Source organism: Serinus canaria, chromosome 1A (genome assembly GCF_022539315.1).
Source record: "Serinus canaria isolate serCan28SL12 chromosome 1A, serCan2020, whole genome shotgun sequence".
Classification (NCBI taxonomy): Eukaryota; Metazoa; Chordata; class Aves; order Passeriformes; family Fringillidae; genus Serinus; species Serinus canaria.
Window position 1 is genome coordinate 41,324,636 of NC_066314.1, and position 20,461 is coordinate 41,345,096.

The 20,461-nt window shown below is 38.0% G+C and overlaps 1 protein-coding gene across 1 annotated transcript in view; it reads right to left on the reverse strand.

Moving 5' to 3' along the window:
* KITLG (KIT ligand) overlaps positions 1-20,461 on the reverse strand; it is a 52,681-nt gene that overhangs the window by 21,571 nt on the left and 10,649 nt on the right. The window contains exons 2-3 of the mRNA XM_050983895.1: positions 9,449-9,562; positions 285-347 (exon numbers count right to left, since the gene is read on the reverse strand). Coding sequence (XP_050839852.1) covers positions 285-347; positions 9,449-9,562 — 177 coding nt within the window. The remainder of the gene's footprint in view (positions 1-284; positions 348-9,448; positions 9,563-20,461) is intronic.

The following is a 20,461-nucleotide window of genomic DNA, read 5'->3' on the forward strand; positions in this document are numbered from 1 at the left end:
TAATAACACAATGAAAATTTGACTTTTCACCAAAAAAAAAAAAAAAAAAATTTAATATGAAGAAATACTTTCCTAGAATCTCTGTAATTAAAAAAGTTTTAAGGGACTTCAGGAATCACTCTACATTTCTTTTAAATGTGAATATTTGGGAACCATGTGAAAAGTGAAATAAACATTATTTAACTGTAACTTGCTAAGACATAGGACTAGGTACAGAATGTTACAGCCATCACTGGTTCCAGTGGGCTGTTTTATTGGGAATAACATGAAGTGGTTATACATACCAGACTATCCATCTTCGGGACATATTTAAGGGTTATCATATAATCATTTGGGAGATTTCCAACCTAAATAAACAGATAATAAAAATGTTATTACTTACTACACAAAGCAAGACTTTATTTCCATTACTGCATTCAACAAAATCTACCAAATACCGACACAAATTTTCAGTAAATCACAGGTGCAGGCAAAAATGTTTACTTACATGCTTTCTTTCCTGTGGAACTGCTATTGACACTTACTCACTCACTCACAAGTGAACCATCTTTCCACAGCTCTGCAATATGCTCAGATCTGATCTGATCATGGTCAGTGATCAGATCAGATCTGTTGACTTTAACTCTTTAACTCTTCAGCAGAGTTAAAGTCAACAACGGGTTGAGAAGAAGGGATCTGATGTTTTTCATTACTGCAGAAACTCCACTGCCCTTCTGTCTTTTAATGCCTTGAGGTGTTTACGTGACAACTTCTACTGTAGACAGTATCAGAAGTATCTTGCCCTTTTTCCTTCAAATAACATCCAACTTGAACATGCATCTGAACCTGAATACTTGCCTGTCTTGTGCTTAATTATGTACCAGGTCAGAAAAACACTTTAAAACAACCTTAACTTTGGAGTCGTGCTTCTTACTGATGATGAGCAATATCATTATATCATAGCAAGGTCCTGGGGCAAAGGAGAGCTTCCACACATGTAAGCTGCAGCTTTGCAGATGGGGGTGAGCATGAAGTGTGCTGAAGCAAAGACAACTAGTGGAAGAAGGGGTCCCACTGAATTATCCTGTGCAATCTGCCACAGATGGGTTCCAACACTACTGTGACACATGGCTGAACATCTGGGGAATGTGCTGGGTTGGGAGATGAACAGTCCAACAGTCACTGGACTGCCACAAATCCACAGTCTTTTGAAATATTTTTTCAAAAGTGTCATAATATGATGCTCACTGATACAATAAACCTACTTCTGTCAATGATAGAGTCAATTGATACTTCTCATCCTGGTTTGAAATCCACATACTCTAAAACAATATGCACAGATGTAGCTCCTTTGGTGCAAAAGCATTTCTACTTCAGGTTAAAGATCATTCTGTTATGGCTGCTTTTGATTCTGCTGCTATAGCAACCAGCACAGGGATTTCTTTTCCCCTGAGCGGTTTTTAGGTAGTATTTTGTTTGGCAAAACATAATGTTTTATTTCTTAATTAAAAGTCTGTTTCAATTGAAAATTAAACCAGTTATTTCAAAACATTATGGTTCTAAAAATGATCAAGGGCAATGCTTATACACAGCCAAACACAAGTGAATTCCAAACATTTTTTAATTTATGTGGGCTAAGCTACAATTTTTCAGCTCAATGACTTTTTTTTCTCCTACAGCTTTAGAAAAGTTACTGTATAAATGATCCTTAAAAATTCCCTCCCATAAATCAGTTTTGTTTCTTCTTTTATTTTTCTTTTATTTTTATACCTATACATTCCAAAAGCAGAAGCGACATAAAATTCTATATTAATTTCTATTTACCTGGCTTTTTTGGGAGTTGATTCAAGATGCTGTAAATGTGCTGAAAAATATTTCAATACATTTGTTCTTTCTTTAGAGCATCAGATTTATTCTAAGTCCTCATTCAAATTTTTTGTCTATTATTTCCTTCTTTAAAACATCATGGCATCACAGCATACTAATAGATATTCAGGTTTTTTTCTAGCTTCCTTTGCATGCCTAGAGAGGTGGGATTAGCAGCACTTTAGGCAGCACAGATAGTGAAGATGCTACTCTATGTGCAAAGTTTCCCACACTCACTCTAGAGGGATTCCACACTTAGCAATGCCAGCAAAACCACTGCTCTTTAAGAAAGGTCACTGGAAGATTAAATTTGTTCCATATCAATGAACACTACAAGGATTGATATGCATTATGTATACAATCTACTTTCCTGGCATCAGAGCCTCTCAAGCACTTTTCACGCACAGTTAAAAAAATTCAAGTGCCCAAGAGCTCTTACACCTTCTCAATCAGAGCTGGAGCAAACAGCTCAGCCTCAGATATTTCTCTCCTTGACAGACTGTGAATCAGATAAGATATTTTTGAATTTACTACTAAAAATGAAGATCACTGGGAGGAGGGTGTCAAAGACAAAATACATGCACTGCCTCAAGAAAAAACTTGTTAAAGTTTTGTTGACTGAAGTCCACATGTCAGATGCTGTGCTGGTAAAGGATGGATCTCAAAGTGAGGAGTTACATTTGTATCACACTTGGACTTCCCAACTCTCACACGGAAAATAGAGTAAAGCCCCTGATGTAAGAGTAAAAGATATGTCTATACTAGGTCTGTATTTTATACTCCCCAGCTTTGCTGAAATGTATCTTGAAATTTTGTTGAAAACTAACCACCAAGACTTTGATCCAAACCCAACCACTGGATTTTCATCTGCTGAAATGATCCTGAAAGGAAAGAATGGATTCTGCACACCCACTTGGTGCAGGGTGCCTGACTGCTGTGGCTTCCAACAAGGAGCAGATGACAAGGTGGCTCTGACCTGCCTGGGCAAAGGTGTTTGGAATATGACTGTCCCTTGAAACCACCTGAGTCCTGGAATGGCTTTTTTATTAGTTCCTCTACTCAGCTCCACGAGTACTCCATGAGTGAAAATCTGGGGGGCCACAAGGAAAGTTGTGCCTGCACAACTTATCTTGCTTTAAACAGAAGTAACAGTTTTATTATAGAGAATGCCAACCGATAATCTTGCAAAGGAACGTACAGAACCAAAAGCATTGAACTTCTATTAAAATGTCAAATTTTTTCCCTGATTTAGTGGCTGTGTGTGATTGCAGATATCCTAACAGGCTGAGAAGAGTTCAAGAGCAGGGAATCTAGACTTATGTCTTTAAATTCATATAAAACCAACAGAAAGTGCTATATTCCCAGTTGCAACAAAATCTCAAACTGGGGAATGTAAGATTACTTTTGACATAGAGGGGTCTGAATATTTAATACAGCGCTGTTAACATTGCATAGCCCAAACATGTTTTAAAAAATGCTTGTGGTCACATAGATGTGGAGGTGAAAAAAAGGATATAAAAGTGATTTAGTTCCATAAACTACTCTTTCATTGCAACAGCAGACATGAGAGATGACCTATCTGCAGTCACATCATTTGAAATGAGGCCTACTGCTCTTGAAAATTTCTTTTATTGTGATTTTTTTAAAAATTATAAGGAGACAAGCACAGCTATAATTTTTATACACATTTAAAATATAAAGTATGTTAATAAAGTAAAATTCCATTTTCCATTGTCAGTGTTTTCTTTTTTACTCTAAAGCATATGATGGGAAAAAACATACTTTCCTTTTGGATATAATTTCTACTTTGAATTTCTCTCTATTTATTTCCCTTTTCCTGTTCTTTTCCTAGAATAATAGAATGGTTTGAGTTGGAAGGGACCTTACAGACAATCTGGTTTCAACTCCCTACCATGGACAGGGACATCTTCCACTACATCAGGTTGCTCAGAGCCCCATGCAACTTTGTCCTGACACTTTTCCAGGGAAAGGCCCCCACCACTTCTCTGGGCAACCTGCTCCAGTGCCTTACCACCCTCCCAGTAAAGAATTTCTTGCTTAGATCTAATCTAAATTTCTCCTCTTTCAGTTTAAAGCTGTTCCCCATTGCCCTAGCACTACATGCCCTTGGCAAAAGTCCCACTCTAGTTCTTTAGCTCTTTCTAACTGCTTCCCTGGCTTTTCTTTTCCTGCAGGAGCTTCCACTGTCTGTCCCTTATCTCTGCAATCCACTCTATCTCATCTGCTAATGAAGCAGTTAATAAAACCCTCATCATTTGGCTGAAGACAACATGCTAACGATTTCCGTTCACACTTTTTACAGTCATAGTGGCAGATTATTTGCAGCATAACAACTCTGGATCATTTTTTGTAACCCCTTCACTCAGGAGATTTAAATCCATTTAAAAATAAAAATCAAATGTGGCAGAGAGTGTAAAGTACATATTTACAGCAAAGATGTAATGTGAAAGCAAAGTATTTGACAGCATGTCTCCAGCAAGGAACTGGTCAGTAAATCCTGACTATTGTGTGGGTTTCCAACATTCAAATGAAGAAAATTGTTTTAGAGAAGTAGTTCATGGAAGAAGAGTTATTTTAGATTCTGTTAATGGATGAAACAAAAGTATCTAGGTATATTATGTACATACTGCACAGCTCAGTGAAAATTCTATTTATATGTAGGTTTTGACGTTCATATTTAACAAACATATATACAACTGATTCCTAATTCTTATGCAAAATCAAATGCACAATTACAGGGATGCAGCTTTCTGCTGACTTACTGTGCTGAAAAGAACAATGGGGACAGACATTATTGACAGGTGCTGCAATTACATTTTCATAATATGGAACATTTGCTCATCAAGGAATGTGCTTCCCTCCAGACATCTTCATTACAAAAGAAGCAGGAGGTCACATGGTGAATAGTGCAGAATGAATGTTCCCTAAATACTTTCATTCTCTATAGGTATGAAATTATACTCTTTTAAACTTCTCACTATTAAAAACCAAAAATTATTGTTCAATTATTCTTTGCTTCTTCAGATCATTTTACTTAGGATATATTCTTCATATGACAAAATTATATTACCTAGATGGGAATAAATTTAATCCTACAAAATATACAAGTCATTTTTCTTACTAAGAGATACCAGTCTGTTTTGGTCTTACATTGACTAATGGTCAGAAACCTTATGGTTATTGAATTTCTTTCTCTCCAATTCTTTATTCTGGTGTGAGTCTAGCATGGTGCTAGTGAAAATCCAGATTAAGACCACTGAAAACAGGTTACGCCACACATCTGTCCTCAATTTATTACACAAAACAAAGTTGATTAGGCAAATGACCCACATTTTCAGGCACTGCACAGCATGCTTACTAATTCTCCAATAGCTTAGGCTTAGTAGATATCTAATGTCTATATTCACTCAGGGTCTTGACTGAGGCATGTTCTCATATCCCTAGAGTACAATAAAGTTGAGCAGAACACAGCCACAGTCACGCTCAGGAGTTTTCAGTTTGCAGCAAGCCCAGTGCCAAATGAACAAAGACTGGACAGGGAAATGTGGCACTGTTTAGCAAGATGTAGGTGCACTGCAGTAGAAGTGTGTGTGGGGGGAAAGCATACTGGAGAAAAAGCCAAATGAGGGATATGGATTCATACTGCAAAGAATTTTAGCATGAGATAGGAAGAGGACGGGAATCTGCCTGGAGTTCGTCAAGGAGCATTTTTCCTGCGACCACAAACAGTGTAACAGACACCATGGAAATAATGAGGAGAAGCTGAGGGCAAACTCAGCATGTGTTATGACAACACAGGCAGTGTTAATAGTACCTTTGAAGATAAACTGAAGAAGCTTGCCATTGATAGTGGAAAAAAAGGAGGAACAGCTTGAAGGAAATAAGTAGAAGATAAAGGGTCAGAGCAGCATGTGAACAGACAGAAGAGCAAAATTACAGAAGCTGAAGTTAGAAAAAGATTTTTCATAGACTGGATTTTTATCCACCAAGAATTTGGAAGAAAAGTGTACTTGTTTGTCTAGAGAACTACAAAAAAAATTTCTCCTATTATGACAAGAAAAACAATGAAAGTTTTAGAAGTGAACTTTGAAGGGTCTATGAAGCATCAAGAGCCAAATAAGACACCTTTGTTGAAGACCTGAATGGCTGGGAAGAGATGGTGATGTAACTTTACAGTGAGGAGAAATGGCCCAGGACAGACTAACATTTTGGGGACATGAAAGAGATCATACTCTGCCTCTGAGGAGGATTCATGCCAAACTGAATCTAGGCTCTAGATTAGTTATGTTTGATAATTTGTGACGAGACAAGAGGAAGAGAGGCCAATATCCTTAAGTGATGGGATTTGTGCACTACTGCTGGACAGATAGTTTATTGCACACAGAGACAGAGCTATACTCACCATTGTGGACAAAAAGGGTTAAAAAACATGACAGTCTGGCTGAGAATAAAGCATTTAGGAACAACTATTACATTACTGTGTCCAAATGTGACAGAGTTTGTGGATAACATCATAATAACTATGAGCAATAACTGTACACATAACACTTCTGTGAAATCCTCCAGGCTACAATTCGTTCTCAGTGTAAATGGCAAGGATACTTATTAAAGACCCTATGTTCTACAGGCACAGATTCTTTGGATGAGCAAAGAAATAAAACTCTTACTTAAAGGCCCATAGAATCTCCAAAGGGAAAGGACTGTGGAAGTTGCCTACCTCAATCTCAGTAAAACCCTTGATTCTGTCTCCCACAGCATACTCCTGGAGAAGCTGGCAGCTCACGTTTTGGACAAGTACACCTTTCACTGGGTAAAAAAAACTGCCTGGATGGCTGGGCCCAGAGACTGATGATGAATGGTGCCACAACAAGGTGGTGATTAGTGTTCCCCAGGGCTCATTATTGGGGTCATCCAGTATCAGTTTATTTATTATCTTTATTGATGATCTGGACAAGGAGACCAAGAGCACTCTCAGTCACTAAGTGGGGTGGCAGTGTTGATCTGCTGGAAGCAAAGATGGCTCTGCAGGGGGAGCTGGACAGGCTCCATCAGTGTACTGGGACCAGTTGTCTGAGGTTCAATAAAGCAAAGTGCCAGGTCCTGAACTCGTCACCATTCTACCCTGTGCTACAGGCTAGGGGAACAGTGGCTGCCTGGAAGTAAAGGACGTGGGGGTGCTGGTTGAGGGCTGGCTGAACATGATCCAACATGTGCCCAGGTGGCCAAGAAGGCTGTCAGTATCCTGGTCTGTATCAGCAATACTGTGGCCAGCAGGACCAGGGCAGTGATTGTCTCCCTGTACTTGGAACTGGTGAAGCCACAGCTCAAGTCTTTTGTCCAGTTCTGGGCCCCTCACTGCAAGAGGAACAACAGAGAAGGGCAGCAAAGCTGAGGAGGAGTCAAGAGAGTGAGTCACACAAGGAGTAGCTGAGGGATTGGGTTGAATTTTGAAGATACACATCATGAGAACATCACTCCTTAATTCAATGAGCATATGGTGTTTCAAAAAGCAGAAATGGTACAAAATTTTTACTTCAATTTGCAAGAGTTACAGGGTCAACCTGAACCATATATTTAAGTAAGATCATGTTGGAGTCCTTTTTATAGGTACTAAGGATATAGTTCATAGAGCATAAAAAACCCTGTACTTGCTACAAAGCAGTATGACCAGTCAGTATTCTCTGTAGGCTTCTCCCTTTCACACAGTCAGCTAACAAAGTTTTGTTTTAAAAGTTCTTTAAACCTCATTATGTATTTTTAAAATTTTGTTCTCAATGTCTAGTTGCCATGTTGTAGAATTTCAAAAGAGAATGATCAACATGCAGTTTAGTCACATTAATTGAAACAAAGAGTTACATAATTGAAACAAGTCACATTAATGAACAAAATTTATACTAAATTGATGGTACTAAACTTATTTTCACCTTATCATTTTAATTGTCAAGTGACTTCATTGAAATTATTTCTGCAAATATTAACACAGACAAAACAGGGAGACAGACTTTCCTCAAAACAACTCATTCAAGACAAAACAGAGAGAATCTGTGTGTCTGGGGCTTTGTACTTTCTGCATCTCTCTGTTATTTCTCCAACCTAAAGTATCTTTGAACTTGCTTGGAAACTTGACCTCAATTTTGCATTTGTAGGGTGACCTGAAAGATATGGTTCTAAGTAAGGAGAATGACCACACAGCATCCTCATGAAGGAGCATCCAAAGAAGCTCAGCCCAACCCCACTCTACTCAAGCTTGGCAGTAGCAGAAGAACAGTGTAACCTGGACAGTGTGATTATTCAAGCTGCTTGCACATTTTTTGTAATCTGTATTTACACAGTCTTGAAGTTTAAATTGTACTAAAGGGAATGTTAAAGCTTTTGTTCTCAGGACACATCATTGACAAAAAGTTATTACTATCCCTGGACTATACAATTTCACCAGCCCTCACAGGAATTCTGTTGCTCTTGTATGCTTTCAACAGGTTTACATCAAAGCTTAATACTCTTCCAAGAGATGAAATATTATCTGGAATAAATATGCCAATACTTCAAAATTCTGCCTAAAGGGACTAATTTGAAGCACTAAACATTTAAGTAGGACTATGGAGCCCACCTAGAGATTTACACTATGTGCCAATGTGTATAAAAAAAACCAAAGAAAACAAGTTAAGAACACTGCACAGACAGCAAATGCTAGGGGTTTTAATATAAGTGTTTGACAATAATAACACTGATGTTGCAACTTTTTTCCCCGCAATGAAGCCACAATTTTCACCTAGATTCAATATGCAGATGAAGATATGCTTGCTAAGTGTTCAGTATATATTATTTCTTAGAAACTTTGGTGTTATATCCTGCACTACTGCAAAATAGCATAATTATTAACTTCAGTGGAGCTAAACACCAATTGACTTCACAAGCAGATGCTGTTTTTCAGGTTAATGCAGTGGTAAATTAAGTAACAGTTAAAACTTCCTTAAATGAATTTAGTTTTTATATGAAGCTGTGAGTCCTCCAGACTTAAACTTCTGGGTACAGCCAGCAGAGAAACATATATTGCCTGTAACCCACTCACACCCAAAGACTGCAAAACCTGTTCAATTGTCATTGCTTCGATTGCTACAACGACAATGTCTAATACCACACTATCTTTATATGTGGCACTTGTCTTTCATTTACCCCAGGTAAAGACTTCTGCTTCAGTTCAGCTCTCTTTGCTGCCAGTCTGCTCCATGCAAGTCAGTGACACACAGACAATAATCTTTAATCTGCATGGGGAACAATCTGCTCTGAAAGAATGTTTGAGGAAATGAAGATTTTTGGCAATTTTTACTGAAGTTTGGAGTCAGGAAACTACATATGTACATACATACAACTCCATTTTGGTCAAGGTAATCTGTGCAGTTAACACTGGAACTACTTCCACTGCAAAAAAAGTTTTAGTTCAAGTGACAGATGTTGATGGATTTTCTTTTAATATTCCCCTAGTTCCAATACAGATTTACTAAATTTGCTTAGAAATGTAAGTGCCCTAAGACACAGAATATTTTTTTAACATACAGAATAATGGAAAAGAAAAGGTACTTACCAATTTTGCAATGTCATTCACATCATCTGTGACTGGATTCCCGCAGGAACTCTGGGCTTTGACAAGAGGATTAAGTAGGAGGAGTTGAAGACAAAAGCAAGTGATAATCCAAGTCTGTTTAGTAAAAAAGAAACAAGAAACCCCAGTAAGCAATCACCAAATATGAAGTAGAGAGTGTAGTAATGTTTTTCATTTGTGCTGTCTAGTGGCAACAATACTCTTTATCCTTCATGAAGGCATACTTGTAGTATTACAGTATCATCTTCATGACAGGAATCCACGAAAATGCAATTAATTGATCTTTTCTGGAAGCAAATAACTTTAGAGTGTTAATGGAAAACCTAGCATTGAGCCATTAGGTTACTTACACATGATCATGCTTAGCTGGGATTTTGCAAAATTTACGGATACCAAAGAAGAGAAAGATACAAATCTTGCAATATTCTTTATCATCAAAATACAATTGACTACATACTTGTCATTCACTGGATAGATCTGTGCCTCTAATTTGATAAATGATAAGGAACAAAATTATACCAGACTACATCAAGACAAAAGGAGAAAGTTCATAATCACAGCCATTTCATTTGAGTACTTGAACTGCAAGCAAACCCAGAACTGGACTCTGCCCAAATACTGACATCTCAAGCAGCAATACAGTACATCTTCTCCAAGTGACGTGCTCTGGCCTCTCAGAAGTGCCAGCTTGGCTTTGGCACTACATTCCCCTCCTGAATCCTGTTGGAAACAGCAAAGCAATGTACTGACACAGGCTTGTGAGACTCACACAGAAAAGCACCAGATAACTAAGCTGCCATGCACCTGGGTGTCTCCTTGGCTACACTGCCTGAACTTCCTCGCCTTCTGTTGTTCCTTGTGCTTCACTGGTTTCCCACAGAGCCCTGTGCCAAGTTTAAGCTGCAGATCCCTATTTCCAGAATGTTAAAGCATTTAAGTTATGGATAATCAAAAGTTGCCTCGGGTTGTGAAGCTTCTTCTGCCAGCTGACTGAAGCTGTCAGCAAAAGCCGATGATGGTGTACATTTACGGCAAGTGTGGAATTTGCCTGTGCAGGCTCCTCAGCCTCCATAAGGGCAGGATTGAGACCAGGATTTGCTTCTGCACAAACTAACATACAGCTCAGCCATGTCTGTTCTGTGTGACAGGTAGAGAACTCCAGCCTCTGCCCTCGCCTTCATGTGCTCTCCAACCTTTCAATTTAAGAGCAAAGCAAATGGAACAACAGCGACACAATGCTCTAGGAAAACAAGAGAAAAATCATAGATTCTAAAGATGTATCATTTTAGTAATCTAGAGGGCCTAAGAAAGAATGATAATAAAGATTGCTCAGGAATTTCATAAACTTGACAGAACAGGGCCAGGCACTTTAGCTAAAAGAGCTGTTAAATGACAAGAGTAATCTCTTTCTTGTATCTTTTATCTCTTAAATCTTGTATCTATACTACAAGTAAAACTGGTTGTTTGCTTTCTTGGAATACAGCTTCCTGACACATTTAGGTAAAACCAGTGTGGGCTGCTGGTAGAAAAGACAATCCAGCTTCCTCTCCCTACCTCTTGCACTGGGAGGGATGGTTTAGTCAGTTTACCAGGCAGACAACTTCCATTTTTGTTTTCCTGTAGTATTTTTCAGCTTTCTGATCCAAGTAACTGACACAGCTGAAATGCTCTGTTAAAGATGAGAAAAGCCAGGACTGCTGATTTCAGTGGAGCCTGCACTTGCCTTTCCCTAAACTGTACCCTCAGACACCACAGAGAAAGAAATCAAAAGTATTCTTTTGAAGTATTCTTTTGAGCACAGTGCATTTACAATATGCATGTCTTTTGAGAATGTCTCTTGCTTCAAGAAAACCAGCATTTAGAAATAATTTTATTTTATTATTTGTACAAATAATTACTGAGAATAATTAGTAGTTCATCTCACAAAATATCTGTGTTTTAAGCTACGGAAAGCTTTGCAGTTATGAACAATTATATTTGAACAATTTGAGCTCTGGGGAAATGCAAAGATGCTGCTAGCTTTAGAAAGGACCTTTGAGAGCTCCTTGCAAGGTATTAGAGCTCAAAGCTGCTTAAGAACTGGTTTCAAGTGATCAAGAGAAACATCTCCCTCTCCTTCATAAGCTCCAGAATCACAGAGGAAACAAAAAGTGAGCTAAAGTTAACAGGCTACCTCCTCATTCACAATTTTTGGGAATAAATTGCTGTAAAAAAGGCAAGAAGTTAATGACAACTATACACTGCAACTATACTATAACTACAAAGATAACTATGCTGCTTTCAAGAATGAAAACTGAGTGGTCCAACCTTTGGAGTAAACCAGTGAATTAGCAGTTACACTGGCAGGGACTTTTCCCTGACATCTTTGTTGGAGATGGAGCTCACACCAGGAACTGAAATTTCTTTATTGGATTCCTCAGTATTGACTAATATGTAAAGATGGAATTTGTTCACTGAACTGTGCCATGGTCATAGGATGATGCTCAACCTGACAGTCTCATAATCAAAAAAGCAACAAAATTCTCTAACTAGAAATGCTTTTTCAGCAGATCAACTGAGTAATATTAATAAACACAGTAGCACACTCCAAATACAACCAGAACTTTGATGCACCTTGTCAAATTTTGTACTTCTGAAGATTAAAATCACTGAACATTATATAGTTATGTAAATAAATAAGAACACTTTTTCTCCTATGTAAAAATGGATGGGATTTAAAAGCATAATAATTTTATAACTGCTATTAAAACCAAATGACTTGTAAATTTTGAGATTATTTGAGGTTTTTCTTGCTTATTTTCTCCCTGTGTCATCCAACAGGAACTGAAAAATCTTCAAAATACTGCTAGTTTCAACATGCCTATTATACAAAAATCTTTTAATTATTTGCACTTAGAAAATATTTACATTACGCATGCCTTCAGGCACATTAAATGTAAGGACTGTACAGATCAAAGGGTTGAGCTATTTTCATGTTATTTACTAATGACCAAACCTGCTGTTTGAGCAAAACTTGAATAGACTGAATTAAATCAAGGACAGAACAAATGGGAACCTTAAACAATGGCTTTATAAATAGAGATGCCCATTTTATACTTTACTAAGCATAAATAAAAGTTACCTACACAGCACTCATAACAGATTTCCATATTTAATTACCCCTAACTTAACATGGGATTTTTCAAAGCTGGCCTCAGAATTTAATCACACATCATTTATTAGCATTAAATTGAAGATATATAGCAGACTGGAGGCAGACCTGTATATCAAATTGCCTATTCCTATTTTTGGCTCAAAAATTATTCAATTGTCTTAGGTTCTGAAATCTCTTAAATACTGAATATTTAAGTGTGTGCAAGAGGAAAAAAATAAAGATGAGACTCAAAAGGAAAATTAAAACTGAGGATTTCAAGTATACACATTTGTTTATTCTGCAAATGATTTGCACTATTGCTTGTAAGCCAGAATCTAGAATTTCAGCAAACAGCATTTTAGAAACTTAGCTAGTGATCCAATGTGCTGAAGACCACCCTTTCAGTCGTAAATCAACATCCTTTTCATTTACTCACTTCATTTGCAATCTGAAGTGTTGACAAAGGCTGCTGAGTGAATGGTTTAGCATCTCTTTCACAGTAGGCTATGAAAGATACTCAATCTTGTTAATGTTCAGCTAATTTCTTAAGAGGAAAGCAGCAAGGGGAATACCACATTGCTAAATAAACTATACTTTGGAAAGTCTGGACATTCCCAAATATCTAGTTTGTCCTGATAACACTTCTAATCACAAACAGGGGAAAAAAAGCAAATAACAAACCACAAAAAACCATTAAGCACAGGGAGAGGTAGTAACTACACAGAAATATGGGTTCTCCATTTTAAAATTTCTTGTTTTCAAATCATATTAGCCATGGAATTTTTCAGCCCAGTTTCCTGAGCAAATCACCCAATTAACCACAAACAAGCCACAGCTGAAGAAGGTTAGCTGACAATGTGGAAAAATGTACACACTGGGCTAGGCTTCCCTAATTTATTTTCCACCTCTCTTAACAATGGAGTAGGAACATCTTCCAATATTGGCCCCCCAGACAGTGTTTACACGCTGCTTTGCTGAGACACAGCTTGTGAACTTCTGCCACAGAAAACCGTGGTTGGTCAGTCTTGGACAGGTAACTCAATGTTCATACTCATGCCTCGAAAAACCTTTTGTATGAAGATTTAGAGAAAATGTAAATAGCAAGAAAATATATTTCTCTGCAATTTTTTTTTAAACCACAAAGCATCCAGATGCATAGAAGCACAGCAATTCTTTCCTATGCCTATTTAGTTATCTAGCTGTGATAGGGATTAAATAATTAAAGTCATGGAAGAACTTAACTTGTCTTAAACCAATTAAGAAATTAACTGCCAGAATAGCAAAATCTTTAAATGAAAGAGCATTTATGCAGAATGTAATCCAATTACCATTTCCATGGTATTCAGTGACACCTTCACACCTGCAAATGGCAGTGCTAACCTTAATACCCAACATGGTCATGGCTAAATACTGCTTAAGTGCTAAACCTTGCTCAAGCACTGAAAAAGAGAGTTAAGTGTGGAAAAAGAAGTCAGTCACTCAGGACCACCTAGTTTTGGAACAATGAAGTACTTGGCAGGCACATTTGGAATTGGCAATATCCCCTGCACATTCCCAAGTACCCAGGAAATTATTTCGGAGTAGCTGAAGGAAGCCCTGCTGAATAAGGCATAATTAAGGATTAAGTCTGGCCATCAAAACTGGTCTCACCAAATACAACAGCCTATCAACTGGGGTTCTCTCTCAGTGACAAACCTGGGTTACATCTCCTGCAACCAAGGTCATTCCAACTCACGGGAGGTGAGCTGTGATCCTCTGATATATCTGCCTAGTAACTACCATGGAATCATAGATTCATTTAGGTCGGAAAAGACCTTAAAATCACCAAGTCCAACCATAAACCCAGCACTGCCAAATCCACCAGCAGACCATGTCCCCAAGTGCCACATATACACAGTTACCACTGGAGATGATTTCCTGTCTTTTAGGGCTTCCTGGCTAAAAGGGGCAAACAGGGGTACTCTGGTACTCCTGACCCTTATTTTTCACAACATTTATGCATTTTACGTTGTCAAGCCAATATGTAGAAAAAGAGACATGTTCACTGAACAGGCATCAGAATGTCTGTGTGTATCCTTGTCTCACACATGCTCTTCCATCTGGGCACCCTAACTTCTGTGAAGCTCCCCAGTCAACTTGTGAGTTTTCTTGAACAACCTTTTGGCATTCCATTGAACAAAATGTATAACTCCAGCTCAGTGAGTCACTCTGCAGGGCTGAGACACCCAAAAATCTCTGGATCACACCCTCCATGCTTTGTTATGATTACAAAATCCAGACACATACTTTTCTAGTGACTGATACCACTCTTTATTTTTTTTAACAATGATGTGTAGTAAGGAGTATGATGATAAAAGTAAGCAACAGAGAGTGTCAGAGATATTTTTCTGCATTTTGATTTAAACACAAACTATAGAAATACTAATCACTCTTTTTCAAAGTAAGTTTTAGACTATTTCGGACACAAAATATTTGAACATATATTTGGTTACTTACAAAACACTCAGTTCTGCATCTAATATACAAAATTCATAACAGGAGGGTATTTCAAGGGGTTAGGGGGAAGGAAATTAACAAGTTTATGTTACAATTATAAGCAGGGAGAGGCGCCATTGCTACCTCCATTCAAAGGAGTTCAACAGGCAAGCTGCTTTCATAGCTGTTTGATCTTTTTGTGGCAATACTGCATTTGCCTTTCTGTGACTTTCCCAACCCTAGAAGCTCTTCCCCCACACTTTTACACTCACGTGTGTATCCACAGAAGACTCCTAGAATGCCTTTGCACTCACTTGTGTGACCACAGAGGACTCCTCTAGAATGACAAGAATGGGAGTTTTCATCTAACTGTTCATTTGGTGGCAGAATGTTAAAGTGGTGCTTGCTAGACTTCACCAGCCACATGTGCAAAAGCAAAGCCAGTTGCTTTTGCAAAGCCAATTGCTGTATTCAGATGTTTATAGGTCAGTTCCCTTCCAAAAGTACACTCTTAATGAACTGGAAATAATTCTATTCAGGTCAATGGATAAAAGGTAGTCCCAAACCTGCTAAGTGCTAATGCAAAACTAATTTTTCTCCAATATTTTTCTTTTTCAGCTGGAAGGAGAAACCATTCTCTAGTTCTGCCAAGTTACATCTACTTCCTGAATCAGACAAATTTAAGATATGTAGTCTTAACAGCGCTGAGAAAATGATGAGTCACACCATTCTTTCCCACCATCCAGACCTTGGGAAAACCTGTGGAAGCTGCTTAAGACTATATGCCAACTTCATTTCATATGACCTCAGGCCAACTGCTATTATCCTCTACCCCTTGCAGCTCTTCTTGACAGATGTAGCTGGCTGCTCCAGCCAATGTTCAACTGCTGCACTTGGTAAGGAGCACCCAAACCCCTACTAAGTTTGGATTGTGTGTTTCAGCTGAAACCATGATGGATGTGATGAGCAAGAACTGTGAACTGATAGAGTTTGCCTTGCAAATCAATGCAATTCAGGTATTTTGCAATTATATTCAGTAAACTACAAAAAAGTCTTTTTAATATGTAAATTAACATATTTATTTTCAATCTCTATAATGATACCATTGCAAAATATTTGGCTGTTCTAAAAATATAAGCTCTGATTCTTTAAAAATGTTATCTGATCCATAATAAATTTTGTCCACTCTTTAATCTCACTTGACAATCAGGGATTCAGGCAGTTTCCATGCATCTTAAACTTGTCCTGGAAGACAGCCAGTTTGTTTAGTTCCCAAGTACTGGGAAGTGAAGTTACCAAGAGACAGGTAATTATACACGAATGTTGCCTCTGGAACTCGTGTTAAAAGCGTCTGAATAAATATTTACTGATAATAATCCATCAGGTGGCATTCTAGTTCAGTAAAAGAGCCAGGAGATTTAGAGGACAGAAGTGTTTCAGCTGGAAGAAAGGATAAGAATTTTAAAAACTTCTATATTTTGAAAGAAATTTTTCTATAAAATCAAAATCAGAGATTATCAGGATCTCCAGGGGTCCTGCACTTCGCAGTCTTTTTAGGACATGTGTACTGGCAAGAGAGATTTTCTTTTCCACTTCTTGTAAAATTCCATAGTGAACATCCAGGATTGGTACTGGAATTTTTCATCCTTCTGTCTATAGAGTGATAAAGGCCAATAATTTCTTGTCCTATAACAAAGGCACTGAGCTCCATATACAGGCACAATCAAAAAAGAAATTAGCAGACAACCAGACTTCAGTTGACTCAACAACACCTCCCACAAACTTCAAAGAGGAAGTTGTCTTTTTTTTTCCCTACTGGGAACTTATGGAATTCTAGCATAGATCCAATGGCACTTCTAAGTAATATAAAAGGGAAGGCAACATTAAGATACAAAATTGTCTTTGCAGGGAGGACAAGCCCCTCACACTATATGGAGGTGGACAATCTGTCCTCCTCAGGGAATGAAAAGACATTCTCTTAGATGAAATACTTAATTAAAGATTTTTTTGTGAAACATCTATTTTAGAGGTCTTGCTTGTTTGCCAAATTCATGCAAAAAAAAAAATCCACTATGTTAAATATTCTTTTGAATTATAATGAAAATATATACCAAGCAATCTTCTTTAATCTTGGACTTTCAAGCACCAGTAAAGGAAAGGAAAGGAAATAAGACATGTTAGAGAAATTCTGTACCGGATCTTTAATTCTTACCATCTGCTACAAATTATATGTTGTTTGGGCTGGAAGAACCATTACACTGGTAAAATAAATTAAAATAAATAAAATCATCTAGAAAAGTGAACACAGCTATTTTTGATACTTGGCATTCACCAGAACCCATGTACATGATGAAAATGTCCTCCTATATCATTCTTAGCATGAAGCAAAAAATGTTAAGTGGATTCTTAGTCTTTCAAGCACAGAAACTTTGCTAGGTAATAAACTGCATTATTAATCTGAAGAATTTTCAGTTCATGCTCAAGCCTGTGGAAAGCAAACATCAGGAAAAAAAAAACAAAATTAAAAGGAGTTTAGGCACCTTTTTTTTCCTTTATTTTGAATTCTTTTATACTTTTTTTATATAAACAGGGGATGATTTTTGAAATTTAAATCACAGAATTGTCAACTTGTTTTTAAACCAAAGACATTCTCAGCAAGACACTGTTCTGTTTCTGAACTCTGATTTTTTTTTATAACATTCCTGACAGGCTGTATCTTTATAGGGATTTAAATCCAGAACTAATTTCTCTGACCTGCTTGATATGAGACCTCGTTACAAAAGGGTAATTGCTGAACACAGACTGAAACTGGATGCCAGTACAGTCGAGACTGTGTTTCAAGCTCCTATCTTAACTGTATTACATTTTTATAATTACAAGCTTAGCTGAGATTAAAGAACACTGTTTGGAGCTCTTTGATATGCCAACACCAGTATAAGCTTTGACAGTGCTGATGGATGACAATTTTTCACATCAGTATTGTACTACATATTGTAAGACTTTTCATTTCCTGACTTTTTATAGTTGCTGTCTTCATTAGTGTCTACAAGAACGTTCAGAAAAAGGTGAGGAACTAGAGTTTGCGTTAATTATATGGTTTTTATCTTGATAAAGATCATGGGATCCAGCCCCAGAAGCTTTCCTCCGTCCCTCTCTCATTGAGAAGGTCTCATGACCAACATCAGGCAAATGTGGTCCTCTGCAGTCCATTCAGAATGGCTTTGGCACCATCTGCTACTAAAGGCAAATGATATTAGTAACCTGAATTCCAACATGCAGGGATAGGTCTAGACAGTCCTCCTTGACAGACATTCAGAAGATTGGTATTCTTGGAGCATAAATCTCTTCAGTAACTTTATCTGCCCCAAGCCACAGCAGGTATCAGTTTTCAAAGACACTGTGGACTTCAGGTAACTCCTGGGATAGGTAGGGTCCAGATAACATTTTGTTGTATCCCACTCCACTTATCTTTGATAAGATATTATATTTTAAAAATATTATATTTTATAAAACCAAATAGAAAGAGTGGAGTGAAGTGGGATTGGAGGGAATATTCACAGAATCATTCAGGTTGGAAAATACCTCTAAGATAGAGTCCAACTGTTAACTTAGCATTGCCGCCACTAAATCATCTCTAAGCATCACATCTATACATCTTTAAAATACCTCCAGGCCTGATAACTCAACCACTTCCCTGGGCAGCATGTGCTGGTGCTTGGCCACCATTTTGGTGAAGAAATTTTTCCTCATGTCCAATCTAAACTCTCCACAGCACAACTTGAGGCCATTTCCTCTTGTTCTATTGCTCCTTACTTGGGAGAAGAGATCAGTTCTCATGTGGTTACAAACTCCTTTCAGGTCACTGTAGAGAGCTTATCACTCTCCTGAGCGTCCTTTTCTCCAGGAAAAACAGCTGCCCAGCTCCCTCAGCTGTTTCTCTTAAGACTTGTGCTCCAGACCCTTCACCAGCTCTGCTGCCCTTCTCTGCACATGCTCCAGCACCTCAGTGTCTTCCTTCTACTGAGGTATTGAGAACTGAACAGAGGATCTGAAGTTATCCCAGATCTTCTGTTCTGATGGTTAAAAGCCTGGTACTGTCCAGTGTAAGTGAGAGTGGTTTATATCAATTCATTCTCATGGAAATGCTGCTCCTCTGTTTGTGCATTTATAGTCCCATCTTTCTGGTGTCCTGTCTTCATGGACTTATAAAAATCAACCCTACTATTTGAGTCTTTGCTATGCATAATTAAGAAGTCCATTTGACTTTCATTGCTTCATGACAAAAAAGCAACAAAAACTCCCCCCAAACTTCATGGAAATAAACAAAATTTTCTCTCCTATCTCTTCTCAGATTTCAAATTTTATTTATTTGCTTCCTACAGTACCTTAGTTTCACAGATTCTCCTCTTCAGAAAATATAAATACTGGATTGCCCTAACTCTTGCTAAGCATTGTTGCAACTGTCACAATGGGTGCAGCATCCAAGCAGGGTTGCTTCTGAAGTGAAGACAAACAAACCAAAGCTAAGTCAAGCAACCTTTAAATGGCATCTCTCCTCATTATTCAGAGCAGTTTCTCCCATTGATAAGCAACTGTTGACATAAAAAGTATACCCAATCTACTTTTCACAAAAGCTGGCTTCTTTGGATATATTCCAGACAGCAGCACCTGCAACTTAAAAAGGTTTGATACAGGAAGTAAAAAGTTTTCACTTTGATCACCCAAACACCCCAGCTGAGAATTTTCCAAATTATGATGAAACATGTATGCTGATGAGGAAAGTGATTTTGTATTTTGAAGAGTGTTGTGGTTTAACCCCAGAAGGTAACTAAGCACTACACAGCTGCTCATTCACTCTTCTTCCCCAGTGGGATCCGGGAGAGAATCGGAAGAGTAAAAGTGGGAAAACCCATAGGCTGAGATCATGACAGTTTAAGGGCACATAAAAAGAAGAAAATAATAAGGGTAACAATAGTAACAAAATAATTAGAATATACAGAACCAGTGATGCACAAGGCAATTGCTCACCACCTGCTGACCTGCCAGTTCCCAAGCAGCAGTGGCCCTCAGCCAGCTTTCCCCCCATTTCCATGGTGAGCATGATGCCACAGGCTATGGAATATCCCTCTGCCCAGTTTGGGTCACCTGTCCTGGCCATGTCCCCTCCCACATTCTGTGCCACTCCAGCCTTCTCACTGGCAGGGCATGAGAAGCTGAAAAGTCCTTGACTTAGGCAAGTTCTACTTAGCTAGAACTAAAAACCTCAGCATATCAGCAACATTATTCTCACAATACATCCAAAACACAAAGCTATTCCAGCTATTAGGAAGAAAATTACCTCTATCCCCACTCAAACCAGGACAAAGAGATTTAAAAAAATAAAACAA